The sequence below is a fragment of the Manacus vitellinus genome, unplaced genomic scaffold (assembly GCF_001715985.3).
Source record: "Manacus vitellinus isolate BGI_N305 unplaced genomic scaffold, ASM171598v3 scaffold_16_pilon, whole genome shotgun sequence".
NCBI classification, from domain to species: Eukaryota; Metazoa; Chordata; class Aves; order Passeriformes; family Pipridae; genus Manacus; species Manacus vitellinus.
In genome coordinates, this window is record NW_021939189.1 from 3,981,703 (window position 1) to 4,002,623 (window position 20,921).

Sequence of the window (20,921 nt, forward strand, 5' to 3'; positions counted from 1 at the left end):
GTATCACCTGTTCTGTTTGCAGTGATGTGGCTGCAGCCCTGCTCAGGTCACAGGAGCCATGATCTGATTTGGAGCAGAGTGTGCAGATGCATTTGGTTTGTCTTTGTGTTCCTCAGTGCAGCTCTTGTCAACAGCAGCAATAAAGCAGCATTTCTCTGTGTGCTGCCATCCCTGTGCTGCTCCTGGCAGTGCCTGTGGTGATAGGCTAGGTGCAGGTGTAAATCAAGCCCTCGGGTTCTATTTTAACACTGCAACCTAATTAAGAAGTTAAAAATTTTCTGGCCACCGGCACATCCCGCTTGTGTTCCAGTTTCAGAAAGGCTTGGAAATGCCTTATTTACCGACTTGTCTTTCTCCTCTTACCTTCTCAGTTTGCGGGCCAAACGTCGACATTCGCAATGATATCCACGAGCTCAAGCGCCTGGAGAACTGCACGGTGATCGAGGGCTTCCTGCAGATCCTGCTCATCTCCAAGGCAGAGGATTATCGCAGCTTCCGCTTCCCGAAGCTCACCGTCATCACGGACTACCTGCTGCTGTTCCGCGTGGCGGGCCTGGAAAGCCTCAGTGATCTCTTCCCCAACCTCACCGTCATCCGTGGCAGGAACCTCTTCTACAACTATGCCTTGGTGATCTTTGAAATGACAAATCTCAAAGAGATCGGGCTCCACAACCTGAGGAACATCACCCGCGGCGCCATTCGCATCGAGAAGAACTCGGACCTGTGTTACCTCTCCACGGTGGACTGGTCTCTCATCCTAGATGCGGTGTCCAATAACTACATCGTTGGGAATAAACCTCCAAAGGAATGTGGGGACTTGTGCCCGGGAACGATGGAAGAGAAGCCGCTGTGCGAGAAGACATCCATTAACAATGAGTACAACTACCGCTGCTGGACCACCAACCACTGCCAGAAAAGTAAGATCTCAGTAGCTACTGTGTTTTTGTTACCTCTCCTTGAAGTGAAGGTTTAATTTTGTGGGTTTATTTTGAGCTCTTTAGCAACTGAAACTTTTGCTCTAGCTGTGTATAGTTAACATGAGCTACCCAGTTACCACACAAATAGATTCCTACCCAACCAGTAGAGGCTCATCTAACTTGGTTTAAAAAGCAAAACAAAACAACCACTGTAAACCCCAAACCCAACAAACTCCCTGAATTAATTCTCTGTGGAGAAGATGAAAAGTGTAAGTATAGAACTAAAGCCATTATAGCAAAGCTGGAGCCAGTTTTAGCTCCCTTGAGGACTTTGGCAGGAGGTGGCCATCAAGTGCCATCACCTCCTTGCTAGAGGGACATTCTTTGCGTGCCAGAGCCATTGCTGTTATGAAGCTGTTGACTGGACTTCCTCTGACTGTTCTTTGCTTCCCTTGGATGCACCCTCTGAAATCCCTGTAATGGTAAATTCTGTACTTGTTTACTGGCATCAGTTTGGGCAGTACAGTCTGCAGAGTCAAAGAGTCAGTGGACATCGTGGCTCCTGACAGAATCATCCCTGCCTGTTTTGTGCTTGTCTTTCTGATAGCCAAGTATTTAGCAAAAACAAAACCTGATCTCTTCTCGCTTTTTAAAAATAGAGTAAACAAGCACATAGTTTACTCAGATAACACGATTCCATGGCAGGCTTTTTGAGTTCATCCTGGAACTTTAGGAAAGCTGAGCCCTGCAGTAGCAGGAGGGCTTAATTACAAGCAGTCGTCACTGTGCCTAAATTCCACATGGCATCTTGACCAAAGCTGCCATAGTGACAGGAAACACCACGGTGTGAGAGAAAACAGGACCAGTATAATTCAGGTTACCTTCATTTGGGGATGTTGATTTTTCTAAAGTGGCTCATCAGTTGCTTGTGAAACCCTCCTCGTGCTCAATTAGAACTGCAATTAAAGCAGCTTGTAGGGCAGTTTCAGTCAACACATGCCAAAAATACCTCCGGAAAAAGGCATTTGGAGTATGTGCTTTTATCAATACTTACAGGAAATAAAGTTTGTTTTTTAAACAAAGGCAAGAAACCCCCCTCAGCCTGTTACTGGGAGACTCAGTGCTTTGTCCAGGGTGAGGGGAGTGTTGTTGTGAAACGTTAGGCTTCCTCAGGCCAAATTTATGTCTTCATTAACAGACTAACTCTGTCTACAGAGGGTGACCAAGGTGATTCCTGTGCAACCTCGGTGCCTTCAGTGGTTTGAATGGATGTAACCAGAGCGTATTTAATGAGATACAACGACTTAACTTGCTTTCTGTTGTGTGCTCTGGCTGTTTGGAGTAGACAGAAGTAATGTGCAAAAAACCCCTTTTGGCTTCTAGGGGAATGTTAAAATAATTTGGATCCCAAATGCACATGAGAAGAAATCTGTTTAAATAAAATGAGGTCTTAGTTAGACTGTGATAGCAAGACTTTGAAGGCAAGGGTGTAGATAACGTTTTTTTTTTTCCCCCTATATGCTTTCATCTCCTTTCATGGGAGATTGTGAAGAAGAAAGCAAGTATTGGAAACGAGCCTTGAAAGGCTTGTTATGAGCATTACACTGTGGAAAAAACCCATCAGGTTTAGAGTATCTTAAGGTGCAGAGCATAGAAAGAAACGATCAAGTTCTAATCTATAAAAGGAGTGAGAAAATTTGGACCTATTTTCTAATTTGTTTGTTGTGATAAGCCACTGACTTGGAGGAAGAGGACTTCAAATTTGCTAGCCATTCATCTAAAAGAGAAAACAACCCCAAAGTACTCCTGTTCTGAGGGAAAAGAAGGGAGGTATAAATGTGCAGTTGCTCCAAAGGAAGCTTTTTGTCTCTCCTGTTAGATTGCTTGGGTGCTTTGGCACTGAACTCCTGATCTGGAGAGGACTCTTGCAGTACAAAATCACCCCAGACACGAAAAAGAATAGAAGCAAGGACTTGTCACTTCCTGAGTGTTTCAGTCTGCATTTTCCTACCAGTAGAGATATGACACCTCTGTTATTTTCCAGGGAATATTTTTCTAGTGTAGTATCTAATTTAACCCTGACATTCTCCTTGTGCGTCACAGTCATGTTAAGCTGAAAATGTTGTCTGTCACTCAGGGTTCCTCCATGCCTTTTTATTTTCCTTTGCTCTGGCTCTGTGGAGGAGTGTGTATTAAATCTCTCTTGTCCTTGTTTAGGTTTTTACGCTGAAAGATCTGAAGTTGGCGGGTAAACGTTGTGTGGGAACACTCGGTACTTTAAGTAGCCTGGCTTCTGTTTAATTTTGCTGTTGAGTGGAAGTTGGTTTTTTCCTTCTTTTTCTCGCTCACAAACGAAGGAAGAAGCTTGTGCTTCCTTCAATATAACTTGTGCAGGAACACTGTGGAGGGAGGAGGGAGGGAAGGATATGCTGTGTTTGACATAAAATAATCCGTGGACATTTGTATAGAAGAGCGAGCCACAAAGCAACTGTAACTTCAATTTGTTTTTTATATTTAAGGTTGAGCATAAAGCGTCAGCGGCTTCGCTGCCAGCTTGGTTGCCCTGGTTTCTGTGTAGTGTACATTCCTTTACCTTGGAGTGCCCCAAGGCAGCAGCAATACTAGTTTGCTCTCTTTGGAGCTGCAGCACGTTGTGTTGGGCTTGGCACGCTCTCATCTCTCTGACTTGCACCTACTTTTGTTTTGGTGTATCAAATACCAGCTGTACCTCCCTGGAGCTGCAGGTCCACGTAGAAGAACCCTTCAAGATAAAAGGAGAGGACTGAAGTTGTTTGTTTGCAGCAGGAGTTATGCTTTGGGGCACAGGTGGAGACGGAAAAGACAAAAACTGAGCGACCAGACAGACAAATAAGATTATGGCCTTCTGTGTTTTGTTTTTTTTTCTGGCAGTTGTGACTGCTGGAGAGGCTTCTGGAAGCTGCCTGCACCTTGCTCAGGGATTGGTGTGAGAACCAGAAAAACTGTGTCTGATGACACATTCGCTTTGCCTGTCCAGTGGTCTGCTGTAAAGAAAACTTGGGTTGTTTTCTATATTCCTCTTGCTGATGACTAAGTTTTGAGGTCTGTTCCCTTGGTCACTAGGCCTTTCCAAGCCTGCAGGCACCAACTGTAAATTATACCCTTGAAAGCCTGCCTGGAAGTTCAAGATCCCTTGTCCACCATAACCCTTGTGCTCTTTTTCAAGCAAGTCCAGCTGACTCTTCCTAAAACACTGTTGGGATTGCAGGGGCCATAAGAAATGAACTGGGTAAACTCCTTATTTGGGAAAGTAATAGCAAACCCAGCAGTTAGCTGTATATGTGATATACGGTGTTCAGGTGGGGTTTTTTTGTTGTGTCTTTTAAACTTCACCTGAACTGGGGGGACAGTGGACAAATAATTAAGTTGGAGATGCTCTCTGTCAAGTATTAGCTGAAACACTTCCTTTCATACTCAGAGAAAAGAAAGATGAGGAATCTGGTTCTGGGGGGACACAGATATCTGTGAGGAAGGGGGATACTGAGTTCAGCTGCTGCTTCTGTGTGAGGCAATGAGAGCACAGTCTGGGTTCTGCCCTTGTGAGAGAGCAAATTATAGCTCCCCTGTTCCCCAAAGGGGGTGGAATAGCCATGCTTCCTGTAAAAGCAGTGATGGTGAATATCTGAAGTGCATGAGGGAGCTTTAAGATTAGATTTGCCACTGGCATAAAAAAAAGGAGGTGTAAATTTGCCTTGTAGAGAGAACATGGATTAGGGCCGTGAGCACTTGGTTCAGAACATACAATGTGACATGAGAAACAATAGCTCACGTAGACCCTGCTTCCAGAACAACAGGAGAAAACTTCAGCTTCCCAACGTGTGAAACTGAGGACCATGGCAAAGGCATGTGAGGATTTGGAGACTGATAAAGAAGCAGATGGCAGCTGAGCACAAAGTGTTTTTAATGAAAATGTATCCTTATTCCTTTCTGAATTGGTTTGACAATGGCCCGAAAAGATACCCGGTGTGTGAGGAGCGGGAGGGAGGGAATGACAGTGAGTGGGAAGAGTGGTCCATATGTGCCTTCTACTAAAATGTTGAAACATATGGAGACAGTAACATGATGTATTCTCACAAATATTCGGGATCTGCTCCTGTTTGTTTACACGGAGCTCAGCGGATAATGCAGTTGAGTGGTATCGGTTGACATGGCTCCATTGACTTGTGCAGCGCTCACAGTGTGTGCCAGCTGGGAATCTGCTCCCTCTTCATTCAGCAGAGTAGTGGGGAAAACCATGTGCTGGACGTTTTTTTCCCTCCCCTGCTCTCTTTCTTGTTTTCTCCTCTCTGAGGACTATTCACTGTATTCCCCTGTCCTTTAGAAATACTGAACACACGTGAACACGAGGAGAGGGGAAGAAATTGGGACCCAGAGATGCTGAATCAAATTACTCTTATTTTGCTTTAAGTTACATTTGCATGCCTTTTTTTTTTCTGTTTGCTGCTTCCTTTAAACTTTCTGTTTGTTTTTTTTCCTTAAACCCTGAAATATAGTAGATATTGTGTATATCGCAACAGGCTTTCAGTTTTACTCTTTCATAAGCAAATTAGATGTGGTTTAATGTGAAGTTGATCTATGTAACACCAATCCTACCTTTGTTGGTTTAAAAAAAATAAGTAGCATAAAAACCTGACCATATTTTGAAATGGACAGGTTGTTTGTTGGTTGTGTTCGGTTGGTATGCAAACTCTTCAGCAAATAAACATCTTCTGAAAGGAAAAAACAGACCAAAAAAAAAAATAATTGTAAAAGGCACAGTTGGTGTCACTGAGTTAGAAAAATCTGGAGCATGTTAAAAAAAATTTGTTAGTGTTTTCCTTCTGAATGAAGTTTTTTGCTGACTTTCGCTCCCCTCCTGAGAAGTCTGCTCTCCAGCCAGAGGTTTCCCAGAATTTTTATTATGGCTGTGAGAGCATATTTAATTAGTAAGCTGGAATGGCCACAGAGCAGTTTAGGCCAATCTGCAGTTAATTACTGTAGCAGTGGTTTATATTCTGAGAAAAGGGCTAAAATTAAACAAATGTATACTTGCCATTTTTCTTTGTTCTGTTGTGAAATGCCATAACCTGGGAAGGATCTCTTGAATCTTGCAGCCTGCACTAGTCACTGGAAACTAAGTGCTAATGTTGAATACTCATCTTGGCTTCCTGGTTTCTTTTGGCATAAAGGTTTGTAGAGGACTGTTTGTTTTGAGAGGTCTTTAAGTTTGGGAGTTTTACTTTCCAGTATTGAGACACGATGCAGTGAACTTGGTCCACTGCTGACACTTTGCTACACACTTGGAAAAAAAAACCCCTGGCTAACAAACTTTTAAAAATACTTTAAAAAAAATTAGAAATTTTCCCTGCGTTTTGGAATAAAGAATTACAAAAAGTTTGAAGTGGTCTTCAAGGGTTTTGAAAATTCCTTGTGTCTTTCCTACTCACAGGTAAACACACACACTTTCATCTTAAGAAGACATTGTGTTTTATGCTTTCTTTGACTTGCTTTGTCAGTCCAGAGGTGTTCCTGGTCACCAAGTGATGTGTAGCCACATTCCCTGCTATTGGAGGAATTTATTTCTTTTGTTGTCATTTCTGATGATGGGAAGGGGAAATCCATGTGTTGTGGAATGCTCTGATTTCAGTGGCACTACCATTCCTTGTAAGCGATGGGGTGGTTAAATGAGGGTACCCAGTTACTCTGGGTAATATAAACTCTGTTTTACATGGAGACCATTCTGATGGATGTGCTTGAATTGTCTCTTGCCAAGAAACCATTTCACCATCAGAAGAAAAACTGCAGAAATATAACTGGAGGTCACTGATAGGAAATGGGAATTCCCTGGTTTTCTGGGTTGCATGTGTGTTAATTCCTCAGTTGTTTCCCTGATGCTGGGTGCTAAAGGGTGGGGAAGAAAAAAGAGTGCCACTCTTTCCTACAGGAAGATCCAAAAGCATCCCCAGATATCACACTGTGTGCGTGACAACCTTCCAACGTGCAGTGCTTGGAAAGAAGTCCTGGTCTAACCTCCCATTGTAGGGAGGCTCATGGGAGAAGGGAATGACTCTGTAGCCTAAGGGGCCTGAGGTTGTGGAGCAGAGGGGAGAGGAGCTGATGTGTGTGACTCAGTGAGAATTTCTAAGATGTTGTTTATTTATTTCAAAGTTAAAAAAAAAAAAAGCTTTAAAATCTCAGTAACATCCTGAAGGTACTTGCAGAGTACTATGTGTTAGTGATGGTTCAGAGATGTGATAATCTGCTGCTAGCTGGAGTCAGAAACAGAACACTTTTGGTTTTACTTCTGCAATACTTTGCTGTTCTTGGCAACTTGCTTTCAACCCAGAGCAGGGTGAGGGTGATGCCTTCTTTACAGAATTTTTTGGTTTACCTTCCTGTGCAGCAGAACCACGTTAAATCTGTGCAATTAAAGGCACACCTAAAATTGAACCAAAAGCTTTGATTAACGTGCTTAACGTGCATTTCCAGGTCCCATTGATACATATTAGACAAATGTTTGATAATAGAATAGACAATTGTATTGGATGGTTAATTAGATCTAATGTAAGGCTTTAATTTTATGATGAATTTGCAAAACAGCTGGGAGCTGGGAATAGCTAGCAGTGTTATAGGGAAAATGTCAGGGAAATGTCAAGTGTAAAACCAGGAGAAAGCTGTGTTTTTGCTGTGCTCTTGCAAATGTCGCAGGGACAAGGCAAACTCAGCCTGGCTTAGTGTTCCCTGCAGTTCCCTGTGGCTCTTATCCGTGCAAAGAGTGCGGCTTGGAGCGGCTTGTTGGTTTTCCTGGGGATTTCTGTTTTGACAGGTGATGCTCGTGTGGATGTCAAACGAGGGGTGAGCTTAAGCTGCAGTGTTTTTATCCTGGTGGGGGCCCTAAAATGATCTGTCCTCCACCCAGCTGTCCATTTCCATGGAATGTATAGAAATAATCTCTTGTGATGACTGACCTGCAGTTGAATTTGGCTGAAATAGGCTGAAGAAGGGGGTTTGGAGGTGGGCGTGTGAGCCAAGCCACTGAACTTGCCAGCTGACTTTTCCTAGGAAGGAAGGGTAAAACTTAGGTTCAATCCTGGATAGGAATCACATTCTCTAAAACTTTTGAATAGGAAGAACCATTTTTTCTTGGTTTTCCTTCCCCAAACACACATGAATGTAGGAATGAATAGTCCTTAAGCGTTTTCATAAATTGTTTTTAGGTGGCAAACAAGTTTTTCAGTGTTCAACAGTCATGAAACAGCCTTTGTTTAGCCTTCCTTCCCACTAATAGTGGGATTTCCTTCTCAAGTCTGTTTATGGCTCTGAGAATTAACTTTGATAAAAAGATGCTGGGATAATAATATGTTAATACAGACTGTTGAATTGCCTTTTCCTTTGGAGGTGAACTCAGCCTGGTTCAGTTGTGACTGTCTCTTCTTCCCCCTCCCCGGTGCAGTTTGCAGTGTTTGGAATGGAATGTGCATGTGCTCCCAGCCCAGCGCTAAAAATGAGCTAGCAAGGAGTTTGCCCACCATGAAATGGGGAGGGTCTGAGGTGCTTTTTAAAGCTGGAAACCACCCTCTCAGTTTTTTTTGTTTACTGTTTCTTGCTGGGCGAAGTGAACGTGTGGTTGGTTACCTGCCCAAAGTACAGTTCTCTGTGCCCCAGCTCATTGTTGAGTGTGTCTCTGTAGCCCTTGACAGTGCAGGAGAGAATGAACTCAGCACAGGACTTGAGGATCCCGCTTGGAAAGGCTGGGTTTTTTGGGAATTTGGTGGCTGATTTGCATGTTCAGAGGGATTCAGGAGGCAGCTCAAAGTTCTCGTGGTTGCTGGTTAAAGTTCAGCTTATGCTCTGAGGTGGATCAACCTTCTTTGTACACCAGTGTGACCTTCCTGATGTGTTTTTTCCTGGTTGCAACACCCTGGGTTAACAGGCTCTTAAGTGTTCCCTCCTTCATAAACACTGCTCCAAAGCTGTCCAGACTCATCTCTTCCCAGCGCACTCATCATCCCCCCAGTAATGGCTTCTCTAACTTTTTACTCAATTATGGGGTCTGTTTGTCTTAAATCGGGTTTTTCCCCCCGGTTGATGTGTGAGGGATGTAGATGGATGATTAAAGGTTATAGTTTTGGGAAATGATGCCATTTAGGAAGCATGTTTGAAGTGTTGAGCGCGCGGAGCAAGTCTTTTATATCGACGCGGGCCTTGGGAGAAGGAGATGTTTTTCTATGTATAGAAACTTCCCGTATAGGATGGCAAGAGGAGGTTGCAGGGGGGTTGCCTGTCTCTTTAAGTGGGTTTATAATTGGCTAGGAATTTTTGTCAGCTTAGTCACTGCAGCATTCAGCGGATGAGGGAAAAAAACCACAGGCCCCAACCGTTACGGCCCTGGATAGGCTCTGTCATCCCAAAGGAATGCATGTGAACAAAACACTTTGTGCGGTGCAACCGTTGGCCTAAACAGTATTGCATTCTTAAAGCAGGCTCTGAGTCACATGGAGCAGATGGATTGTTTCACTAAAATGGAAGTTATGTATCACTGAGCGCTCGGATCGAGCTTTTAAGTGTGGTTCCAATAGGTCACGATGTGTGAGGGTGATGAAGGGGTGCAAAGGGCGATGGGGGGGGGAATCAACTCCTTGTTTTGTGGTTGGAATTGCTTCTGTGGCCTTAAAAAGGTAGGAAAGTGTTTCAGTTTGTTAATTAATGGGCTGGCACACCGTCCTCAAGGGTTCTCTCTAGATATCAGACAGGTCTTAATTCTGAGGCACTTTATTTCATGCTGCCCAAACTAATCCAAAGGAACCCCTGTTTTGGGGGGACAAGGAGGGGAAAAAAACCCAAACTAAACCCCAAACCTGTTGGCTCTTCTCCCAATGAGACCAGCTGCTCCAGTCTTCTTCCCCACCCTGCCAGGCTTTTGCCCCCAAATCTTCCTTCAAGCCGTTCTCTCCAGAGCCAGGAGTACACTGATTAGTGAGGGAGTAGTTCTGTCTCCCAGGGTGCCTCTATTTGGCTTTATCTCTTCCCTTCGAGGGATTCGGAAGGATCTGATAGGAGCCTTCCCAGTCTCCAGCCTTTAAAGCGTGCAGGGGAGGAGCTGTGACTTCTGGCTAAACTAATTCAGAGCTGTCAACTGGGGTGGTTTTTTAATTATTTTTTTTTCCCTTCCTGTTTTGTGGGGAATCCTCTTTAAGGAGTGCTCTAGGATTTAGTGGAAAACCCGGCCTCCAGTTGGTCGATATTGACAACTGCTGTCACTTGGCAGCCTGTGGCTGGTGGGAGAGCAGCGAGTTTGGAGGTTTTAATCCGGTTATCACCAAGGCAGGTGTTTCGGAATTAGTGCCTCCCCATGTAGTATTAATTGAATCTTAAATCATTACAGCACAAAGGGGAAACATTGACTGAATTCCCTTCCATCTCTGGAGCTTTCCTCGTGAAGGCAGCACATGAGTAGGGGCTCTCTGTTAGGGGAGATGGTTCTCTTTCCAAGTGCCTGGTGAAGGGTGTTTGGCAGAATCAGAACTGACTGGTCCACGTGAAGCGCTACATGTAGAACCCAAATTGCAGTGAGTCACTGTCTGCTCTGTCTTTTGTGATCTGGGAGTCTGGGATAAAGTACTGCAGTGGGTGTTAACAGATAAAACCAGTATGCAAATCCTTAATTCAGAGATGAAGGCTTCTTCCTCTTCCACTTGCTGCAGTTGTTTGTCTGTGTGCATCCGTTTCTCTTCTGGAGAAAAGAAATTAAAATAATCAGTAATACCTTGCACCAGGAGATGAAGAGAGTGGTGGCAGGGAAAACAAATACTGCTTCCAGCAAACCAGCTGTAGAGAGATTTTAAATTCAAGGGCTGCTTTAGGATATCAAGTGATTTACAGGAGAATATAAGTAATTGGAATTTATCTTACAGATGAAAAAAATCATAGTCTTCCCAGGCAAAAAAATTACTCTTTTCTGCCCTTAGGGTGCTTCTTTGAATGGTTAGAATTGTCTGCACCTGGCAGATGATCTTTTAAGGAGAAGAGTGAAGCAGAGGTGTGAGAGAGTGTTTTTGGAGTGGGGATGCAGTGGGAATCTTTCAGCTTGGCAGTGCCTGGTGACAGAACAGGCCACTGAAGGCTGTGGTGATCACAGGTCCCAGCCTCAGCTTCTTGCCTCTAAAAGGAACATTTTGCTCTGTGAATTGGCACTGATGTTTTAATCATGGCACTGTTTTAATCATACTGGGATCTGTGTGTGTTCCTGTCCTGTGCTGTTCATGCTCTGGATTTTGGAGACGGTGTCCATGTGCTTTCAGGTTATAAATTCAACATCATGCATGTAGTAGTACCTCAAAACCTCAAGCTGTGAAGCTTTCTCGCTCTTTTTGTCTCCTTACTAAGTGTTTATTGGAATGGTAGCCGGCCTGGGATGAGGGAGGAGGAGGAAACATGGTTCCCCAACACGGGGCTCACCCATCTCCATAAATGGTGCAGAGCTCCTTGTGGATCCTCCAGGAGAGGCCCTTGTTTACAGTGAATGTGCTGTAGTGGGGTTACTTCAATGACATTGCAGAGCAAGAGGCAAATCCATTTGCTTTTGTGGGTGTGCTGAGTGGGCTGCATGATCTGACCTGCATGTGAGGGTGCTGTCTGGACAAGGCACGTCATGAGCAAGTGGACAGCTATTTTGCAATGTTATCCTGCTCAGTCTTCCAGTATCCAGGAGACACTGGAATTGGTGTGAATAACTGTGTGTGCCTGGTTGAACACAGTGCCCTAAAGCAGGAGTTAAAAAAACCCTAAAAGGACACATCCCCACCCCCAGTTTCCTCCCAGCTTGCATTCCCAGCAACAGCAGCAAGTGTGGCAGTAACTTGCCTGGTTCTCCTGTCTTCCTTTCCAGGCCTCTGCCTTTGCTGTTCTCCCCTTCCAGCATGGGTTTGGGAATCTGGGAGCCTTCCCTTTGCCTGCCTGGCCATTACTGCTGTTCTCTGCAGCAGCAGCAGCACAGAAATGATGTGCCTGTCCAGTCCATTCTGCTGCTGCTTGGTAAACTAATGAGCAGAGGCACTGCAGCTGCCAGGAGGAATTCCTTTCCAGCAGTTCTGCGAGAAAAGTCAGCAGGATTAGGGCCTGGTTCAAACTTGATTGTTCAGCATATCTGCTATGCAAACCATTTGGGTGAGGGAGAGAGCAACCAGAGTGGCAACCAACGTTGCTTGAGGCAGAAACGAGCTGTGGGAACAAGGAGGAGACTGTCTTGTCTTTATAAACCGTAGTGCTGCTTAGAGCATTTTGGTGTGTTTGACTACAGACATATATGTATATGTATTTTTTTTTCCTCTTCTCTGGAACAACACCCCAAGTTAGTGTCTGTCCTGGCTTAGAGGAAACAATTATTTCAAAAGCCTTTCTTAATAGCTCTCCTAATCACCTTGTGAGCTGCCCTGATGTTCTGCTGTTTGGATGTGCCTGCTCTCGTGCCAGATCGTGCACTGGATCTCACAGTTCTGGAGCACCTACTTAGTTATCTATCTAGGCAGGGAGCATTGGGGCACCTCCCAAGTATTTAAAAATAGAAATAAACATCTCCTGCTTGCTCTTCCTTCCCTGATTAAATTTATAGAGTTTGTGTTGGGCTTGTTTTGGTTTGTGTGGGTGAGTGGGTGTGTCTTGTGGATGAAGAATTAATTGTGAGGGAGCTGGAGTCAAAGGAATATGTTTGTACGTTAGTTTGGAAGCTTCGAGGTCTTTGGTCATTTTGCTTTATTGAGTCACTTTACATGAAGGTTCTGCTTTCTATGCTTTCAACTTTATTTTGGGGTTTTTTTTTTTGGTTCCCAGTGACTGTGTAGTGACCTGCTGCTGGAGTGGGAAGCTGCAGTCCCAGCAGTGGGAGGTGATCTCTTGGGCCATTGCCATGAAGCATTTGAGGTATCTGGAGACAGACCTGGAGTTGCGGGTACAGAAGGTAGATTTTTTGTCATGGTGCTGTTGGAAAGACATTCTGGAAGCAGGAACTTTCTAGGATATGATTGTTGAAGTGTAGTGACTGTAATACCAACAGAGGAAGAGTCTACAGATGTGATTACAGTACTGTGTCCTTGAGTAAAATTAGGTGAAGGAGGTATTCCACTCTTCTTTAATTTTCTTGTTAAGTGCTTTGTTGTGCTGGTAATTTTTTTCCATTCTTGTGAAGCAGGTGTGGTTTAACCTACCTACATGCTGCAGTAATAAACACTGAGTGTTGTGTGTAATACATGGAAAATAAGATTAGCAGAAATAATAAAAACACGGTGTTTGTGCTGCTGCAGATGTGAGAGCTAATGGGACAGCCAGGGGCAAGTGATGAACCAGTTAAACAGGGACCAGGCACTCTGGTTTAGCAAGCCCTTCTCTTCTGAACACAGCCATGGCTACAAGTTAGACTGTGATTACAAACTTGTTTGTTTGACTTTGCCTCGGTGCTCCCTGAGCCAAGCTGCTTTAATTATATGAGGGAATTGCTTCTCAAAATGACTTCCAGATAAATCATTATCTGTACTTGAATGACTCTTACATCTGTAGCAGTCTTGTCTCCAGGTGAGGAAAGTATTCCTGAGGGTCTTTTCTGTGTGCATTTCCTTGGGAAGGCCTCTATTGACATGTTTCAGTCAGTTTTCTCACTACCTATTGCATGGGACTAGGTAAGAAAATAGTCATTGTAGAGAAAACTGTTTTGGGCCAGATGGTCTGTTTTATGGCATGGAACATAGAGGGCTGTTTGATTTCTTACATCCTTTACTCCTGCCACTTCGGGCTGTGCCTGGAGGGGACAAAGTGTTTGGTATCTCGAGTCACAGTGGCGCAGCTCTCAGCAGCTGAAGGTAAAACCTGGACTGAGATGGGTTTGAGAGGCCCGTCCTCACCAAGGGAACTTTGATCAAGGAAGCATCTCTTGTTCCTGTCATGTTCTTACCCTCTGGACATTCTGCCAAAACAGGTTTGCAAACCAGGGCTTCCACATTAGTGCTGAGTATTTTGCTCTGAATGCGTCATGCCCCATCCTAGGACAATATTGATAAAATAAAAGGCATCCTCCAATTTATTGGAAGGATTTTTGTATATGTATCAGCTTTCTGTCACTGACAGAACTGTCCTGCAGCCTTGCCACTGATTTTTTTTTTTTAATCTTGTTTCCTACTCCTTGTGTCATAAGTGTGGGTTTTTTTCCATGAAGCAGTGGGGTCATGTTGTAACGTAATATTTGGAGTCTCATTTTAACGATTTACGTGCGCTATCAACATTTCCTTTGAATAAAACTAAAGAAAGATGAGTTTTGGGTTTGTCAGTGAGGTACTGATTGATTTGATTTCTCTTAAGAAGTGTTCTGGTCCAGGGGCTCTCTGATGGGTGGTCTGACAGCTCAAATGGAAGGTGCCTGAAACCAGTAGTCCTGTTTGAAAATCTAGGCCAGAGGATTTTGCCAAGTGTAAACATTGTCTCATGGTGTGAAAAACAACCAAACAATTTTGGTTCATTAATATAATTTACTTGAAGACAGACAATGCACTTGACATGGCTGTTTATACCCGAGTTTTTGTGCCATTCATATATCTGATTGGTTTTTAAATGGGTTGGTTTAGAGCAGGCCAACCAGAAGTGGCTTTTATAATCCATAGTAGTAATTCCTAGATTCTACAATTACACTGGATTTATTTATTTAAGCAGGCACCTTATAATTAATCTTCCAGTTGGCTTTGACAGCAGTTTCATTGGGCCTTTCCATTGCTTTTTTTTTTTTCTTGGATAAACCTGCAAGTCAGAGAGCCTTTGATTATTGCAGCTATTTCTGCAGGTAGCTGGAAAAAATCCCTGGTTTAAATGTGGAATTGGGTTCCATTCTGTCCCTGTTGGAGCCAGAGGTGGGCAAACATAGGGATTTCACTGTGTTCCATGGCAGAAGTTCCAAAACCAGCCTCTGGATCTTGGTGATCTGCCCTGGAAGCAGAGGGAGGAGGGAAAGATGCTGAATGTGTTTCCCAGCAGGGAGTGATCTCCTTCCTTTCCTCCTCCCACATGGACCTGAACAGCACCTGAGCTGGGTCTGGCTCGTGCTGCTGCTCCCAAATCTGTGTTTAAAATGTCAGTCTCTTCAGTCTCTCCCCGTGTGTGAATCCCCCTTGGATTTTGGGGGCTCGGGAGCAGTCTCCCCCCTCCTGGGTCCCATGACTGTAGTTGGTTTGTGGGATCTCCCCAGTCCCGTGTGTTCCCCAGGGTTTGTTGTTGTCAGACCTCATTTTACCCCCCACGCCCTTCATCCTCTTTTGTTAATCCATGAGTTTTGGGAATGTCTGAATAGTGTTTATTGCTTTTATTGTTTGGGTGGGAAAATGACCATGGAGCTTTGATTGTTTTATGGCAGGGGAAAGGCCTTGTGGAACCCCAGGCACTTTGTTGGTTGTTTTTTATTTCTTGTTTTTTGTTTTTTTTTTCTTTTATTTAACCCCAACAAGGAGTGCAGAAAAGTAACCAGTAATTTAATTGTAAGTGAAGAATCTCTTGCTGGTTATAGCCCAGGGACATGTTTTATTCGAGTCCAAAAATCAACCAGAAAATAAATTTAATTACTTTCTAATATGTCTTGTTAAAGCATGGATCAGTCTGTGCTGCAGATGAGCTCTGGAGGTTCTGGTGAGAGGGAATGCAGACTCCAGTTTTGATGGGAGATTAAATGCTGGATGTCAGCGCTTTCTCTGATAACAATGTTGTTGAGAACAGCTCTGGCACACCAGATTCCCCGGCATGCCTGGAGCTTGCCGTGGAAGTTAACTCGGGACTCCAGCTTGTTTTGTCATGCCTCATTTGGAAAGTTTGGATTTCAGAAGGGGGGAAATAAAGCTGCCTGCTTTTAGCATCTGAAACAAAAGCGTGGAAAGCCGATTTCGAAGCTTGGGAGAGAAGCCTCACGTGTCTTTCTTCAAAGAATAACTTAGTTTTATCTTAGTTGTATCTTTTAAAAGCTCGGTCATTAGATCATTGCTATCGTTAAAACATCACCAGACAAATGATGAATGTCTTGCCTTGCTTTGCTATATTTTTTTATTGGGTTGTTTATTTTGGGTTTAGTTGTTTGTTTGTTTTTTTTAAAAGATACTTTTCTGCCAGACGAAGCCCTTTCTCCCAGCACATTTGATGTGTATTAAATGTATTAGTTTTAGAAAGATGCTGAGCAGTGCTCCTTAGGCTCTGTCTTCTCCTTTTCCTGTGGGTAAAGGGAAAAATTATTGAATAATTTACTGTGTTCCAAACAGTTTAAAATTAAATGTTTGCAGACACTTTGTGTCTCTGTTAATTTATGTGCTAAACACTGTTGATAATGACGGGAATCACGTCAGCTGAATGTTTTCTGTATACAGGGTTTAAATCCTAGTGACTGTCCCTGGTGAGAGAAATAAGGTAATTTATTACTATTGCTTCTTAGAATACTTTAAATAATCCCCAAACTGATATTTTGTTCTCTATTTCAGTACTTTTAAACCTTTAATTATATCACAATATTTGAATTAATCTGAGCTTATTCTCAGTGTCTGAATTTTGAAGGACTGTACCTGTCCTGTGGTTGGTGCACTGTGCCTGTGCCACACCTCTGCTCACGGGCAGCTCTGGAAAACGGGTTTGCATTTTAAGGTGTTAGACTGGGCTTGTTTTGGATCTCTCTCCTTGCTTTATGGGACAGTCACTTAAGTTGCAGTGTCTCATCTGTCCCATGAGGAGGATAATCTTATTTACCGTGAGCACTGTGATGCGCCAATTAATGTTTGTGAGTGGTTGCAGGTACCTTTTTAATACAACATAAAAAAATGACGAGCATCTTGCTTGTAAATTTTGTTGTTAAATGCGTTTTTTGTTACTAGATAATACTCTGATTACCTTAATCTTTCTCATATCAGTTGATATTGCTCTGTCACTCCTGGTGGAGAAGTACCTGATGTGAACCAACTATATTGGGTCTGGAAAGTTTGATTTTTAAAGGGTTTTTTAAAATGTATCTCAACAAGAGAGGCCAATGTTACCTGTTAGCAGCTTGAATGAAGCACTGTGTGAATCAAACTCCAGCTCTTCTAAAAGACTGAAAACAAGTAAAGTATCTTATAAATAATTTGTTCATGATCCGGCTCTGTTAAGAAATTACCTTTTTACTTGTATCTGCATTAACACCAAGGCAAATTCCAGGCTCTTTTCTCATCTCCAAGCCCAGCCTAGTAAGGCAGAAAAGGTTTGCAAGCACTGTGAGTCTGGAATTGTGTAGTCAAGGTGAATGGGAAGGTGAAATCCATTATCTGCTAAAATGCTGGTGCAGGTATGTCTTTGGGAACATGAACTGCTGCGCTGATATTTGCTAAGAAACCTGCAATGTGTGTGCATCCTGACACTGCCTCTCCTCCTGGGGAGGGGAAATAGGCATTTAAAAAATAACATCTGCCATGACAGCCTAAAATCCCATGTAAATGAACCCTCTTTTTTGAATTTGTGATTGAAATGTCTCCGGTTTTTTTCACTTTTGTTTACAGCAGTTCACCTCCTTTTATTGTCTTTACGCAGCCAAGTTCAGTTATGAAGGAATAATGTATATTTGGCCTAGGAAAATAGGTCAGTGCTGTTCTTAAAATGTGTCTGTAAGCAGTAGTTAGTGGGCAGCCTGCAGAAAGCAGGAGTGACTTGGTTTAGTTGTTTGATAAACACGTCAGCCCTGGCACAGCCCTGCCTTGCTGCCTGATCTGGCCTCTCCTGAGGCCACTCCAGACAGCCCAAAAAAAAGCATCATTGGACATGAAAAAAGCATCATTGGACAAATGTGACAGATTAATTTGGTTCAGGTACCACTCAGGAATATATTATGTTTTGGTTTTGGTGCATACTTATTTTCATTTTCAAGAAGCAAAACAACACTGATGTGTCTTTTTTATACTCAAGTCACCTGGTATCTAGGAATGTTCTGAGACTTCTAGGAGCAGGACTGTTCTTTGGGGCATTGAAGAAATTGGAAAGGTTTTCCTGTAATAAAATAGGCCTTTTAGCAAGCAGAAATTTTATAGAGAGGAGATTGTTTGTTTTAAATGGAACAATTTCCCTCAGGAATAACTGGTTTGTGGGTAGCAAACACAGAAATTTGAATGTTGTGGTGTGAGAATGTTGAAAAGACAGAGGTTTACGTAAATTTTTGAGAGTGAATGTTACCAAAGTTCTTCCTGTAGGATCCTTTCTCAGGAAATAAGGCATGGCTTGGAAAGGTAAAGGTCAAGTCACCTGAAATGAGGGAGGCTTAGATCTGCACATCTGGGAGAACATCCCAATCCTGAGGAGCTTTGGCTGTGGGATAATGCTGTTGGAGGGACAGGAGACAAGTTATGCTCATGCAGGGGAAAATGAGATAGAAAATACTTAAATGGCCTGATCAGATTCACGTGCCTGAGACGGGACCAGCGAAGGAGGATCATGTGCTGCTGGGCTGGTAAGCCAGGGAGAAGGTTGTGCCTTCCCAGCTTAGTGCCAGTGCCAAGGAGATGATGCTCAGTGGGAGTTCCCTCCATGAATTTGCTACACCTGTGGATTTTTGAACTAAAAAGCCTCTTTTGTGCATCTGTTTTATGTGTAACTACAGCCCACGGATGACGAGAAGGTGCCATGGGTTTGTTTTTTGCTCTTTTATTCACCTGCTGGAATTGGGGATTTACTGAAGTGTGGGTGGATAAGTAAGCATTTAATTTGTTGCAACCCGAAGAAAAAGGCAGTAAACTTTAATTCTAAGGAAGCTCAAGTCTTTCAAAGAAATCCTCTGGGGAGTCATCTCTGTGAAGTGCATTGACTGAGCAGCATTGACTCAGTCAGGTTGTGTTTAGAGGAACAAACATGTTTTCCAGGACCCTCGCTGGGATTCAGGATGCTTGTTTACTGAGGCTGTTTTTCCTGGGATTTGGCTCTGCTCTGTCTGGACGTAGGGCTGGGAAGCACATGGCTTTTGTGTGGCTCATAATCCACTGTCTGAGCATCATCCTTTAGTTTAGCCCAGGGAAAGCCGACGGAAGCTGCAGAGGAGCTCAGCCGGCAACGTTTCTATCAGTGCACTTCTATCAAGTGAACCCAAGCAAGGAGAGGAACAATGGGATTCTTTTGTAGCTCAGAGATGGCAAATAGTTCTGTTCACTGTGGCTTGTGGATGAGGAGTCGGGTTTGCTGTCCCTGGGTTGTAACTTGGTGTTTCCTTCTTGGCTGACACACATGGACTAAGCTCTTCATCCAGCCTGGCTGCTCTGCCAAAGTCTAGGGCTCGACAGTATTAAACTGTGACCTGCAAAAGTTTATTTAGTAATCTTCCATGTCCTTATTTTACATAGAAGACTCTCCTGGAAATGCCCAAGGGAAAAAAAGAGGGGTTGGAGGTGGCTGGTTGTTGAAAGCAGTCAAGTTGTAGTAAAACTGGGCCAATTCGAGAGTTGCTGGCACAGTTCTGTGAATTTATTCATTACATTTGGCTTGTTTCGCTCTTTGGATGAGGCTTACATGAAAGGAAAACTCCAGATCATGAGGAAGAAATTATTTTACTATTTTAGTTGTTCCTCCTTCCTCTAATTCAGGTAGGGCAGCGTCACCATTTCCATGCGCCGCCGAGGTGAAGGCTGCAAACTTCTTTAGGCAACACTCACAGAACCCTATGTAAGACTATTAAATTCCCCTCGTTTTCCTGCCAAAAATGGTAAACCTTGAAAAATATGCAAAGCATTCCAAAGCTTGTAAGTTCCAGCGTGCTGAACTACAAAGTTTTTGTGTTTTAAGACCCATTTTAGATGCACTGTGGGCACGTTTGTGTTGTCGTCCCGCAGGCTGCCCTGGGCTGGTGCACAAAGGAAGGTCAGGACTGGTCAGTCCTGGAAGGGAGAACTTCAAAGGAAGCTTAAATCTTGGGAAGAACTTGACTGATTGAAATTGGGATTCTATTTTTAATTACCCATGCTGCAGTTTAATACTGGAGGCATTGTTGTGTTCCAAATAGTGGTTTTTTGAGCATTCAGTGGGGATCTTCCCTGCTTGGATCAGCACTTAGGGAAGATACTTTTTCCTTAGCATTCTTCAAGCTGTGTCAGTAGTTGAGAGTACACAGCTAGTTGGTGTTTTCCTTGCCTTTCAATTTGATATTGTCATCGTGGCTTTGAGGACTTAAGTGTGAGACACTATTAATCACTTTGGGAGCAGCTGCCGTGTCGCTCCCCAGAAGTGAGTGAGAACAGTGACACTGTCAGCAAAGCATGTTGGGATGTTTTGAAATAAAAAGCACTTAATCAACATTATTTAGATCAGACAGTCTTTCTATTAAAGTATTTGAGCTCTGTGCTGCAGGATGATGCTCTGAGACAAGATACTTTTTTTTTTTTAATGCAAAACTATCATCCACACCACATAACACCCAACGATTTAAAGTTGGAGTGTGCTTTTATGTGAGGATCTTGTTAAAATTCTGCAAGAGATCACCTTTGCATGTTGCCTGATCTGAAAACCCTGAAATGCTTGATGTTGTATCTGTGAAGTTTGGGGTTTTTTTTAATTTAAAAAAGCCACTGCAAATCAAGCAAGTAAAAGGAAAAAATCTAGCCATGGTTATATGCATTTAAGTGGATGTGTGAATTATGTGGATTTCAGATTTGCACAAAACCAATGCATTTTTTCAGACAATTAAATATTTTACAAATTAGTCATACTTAAACTGGCAATTTTTTGAAGTAACCATAAAAGCATTTACTGAGCTAAAAGAGTCTTTTGTTGCTTCAACTCCAATCCACATTAATTTTTTCCTAATTCATCTGCGCATCGTTGCCTTTAAAATTTCTCGAACTTTGAAATGCACATCTTTGTCGTTGGGAGCAATTTTATTGAAAAAATTAAAAAAACCCCACCCCATTATTGGTTTTTTTTTTTTCAACTTTGCCACACCCACCACAGGATAAATTCCTTAATTTTTGTGCT

General features: G+C 43.1%; 1 protein-coding gene across 1 annotated transcript in view; it reads left to right on the forward strand.

Annotated features, from left to right (window-relative positions):
• The first annotated feature begins 328 nt into the window (after positions 1-328).
• The window catches only part of IGF1R (insulin like growth factor 1 receptor), a 142,425-nt gene continuing 121,832 nt past the window's right edge, over positions 329-20,921 (forward strand). The window contains exon 1 of the mRNA XM_029958783.1: positions 329-917. Within this exon, the coding sequence (XP_029814643.1) occupies positions 329-917 (589 nt within the window). The remainder of the gene's footprint in view (positions 918-20,921) is intronic.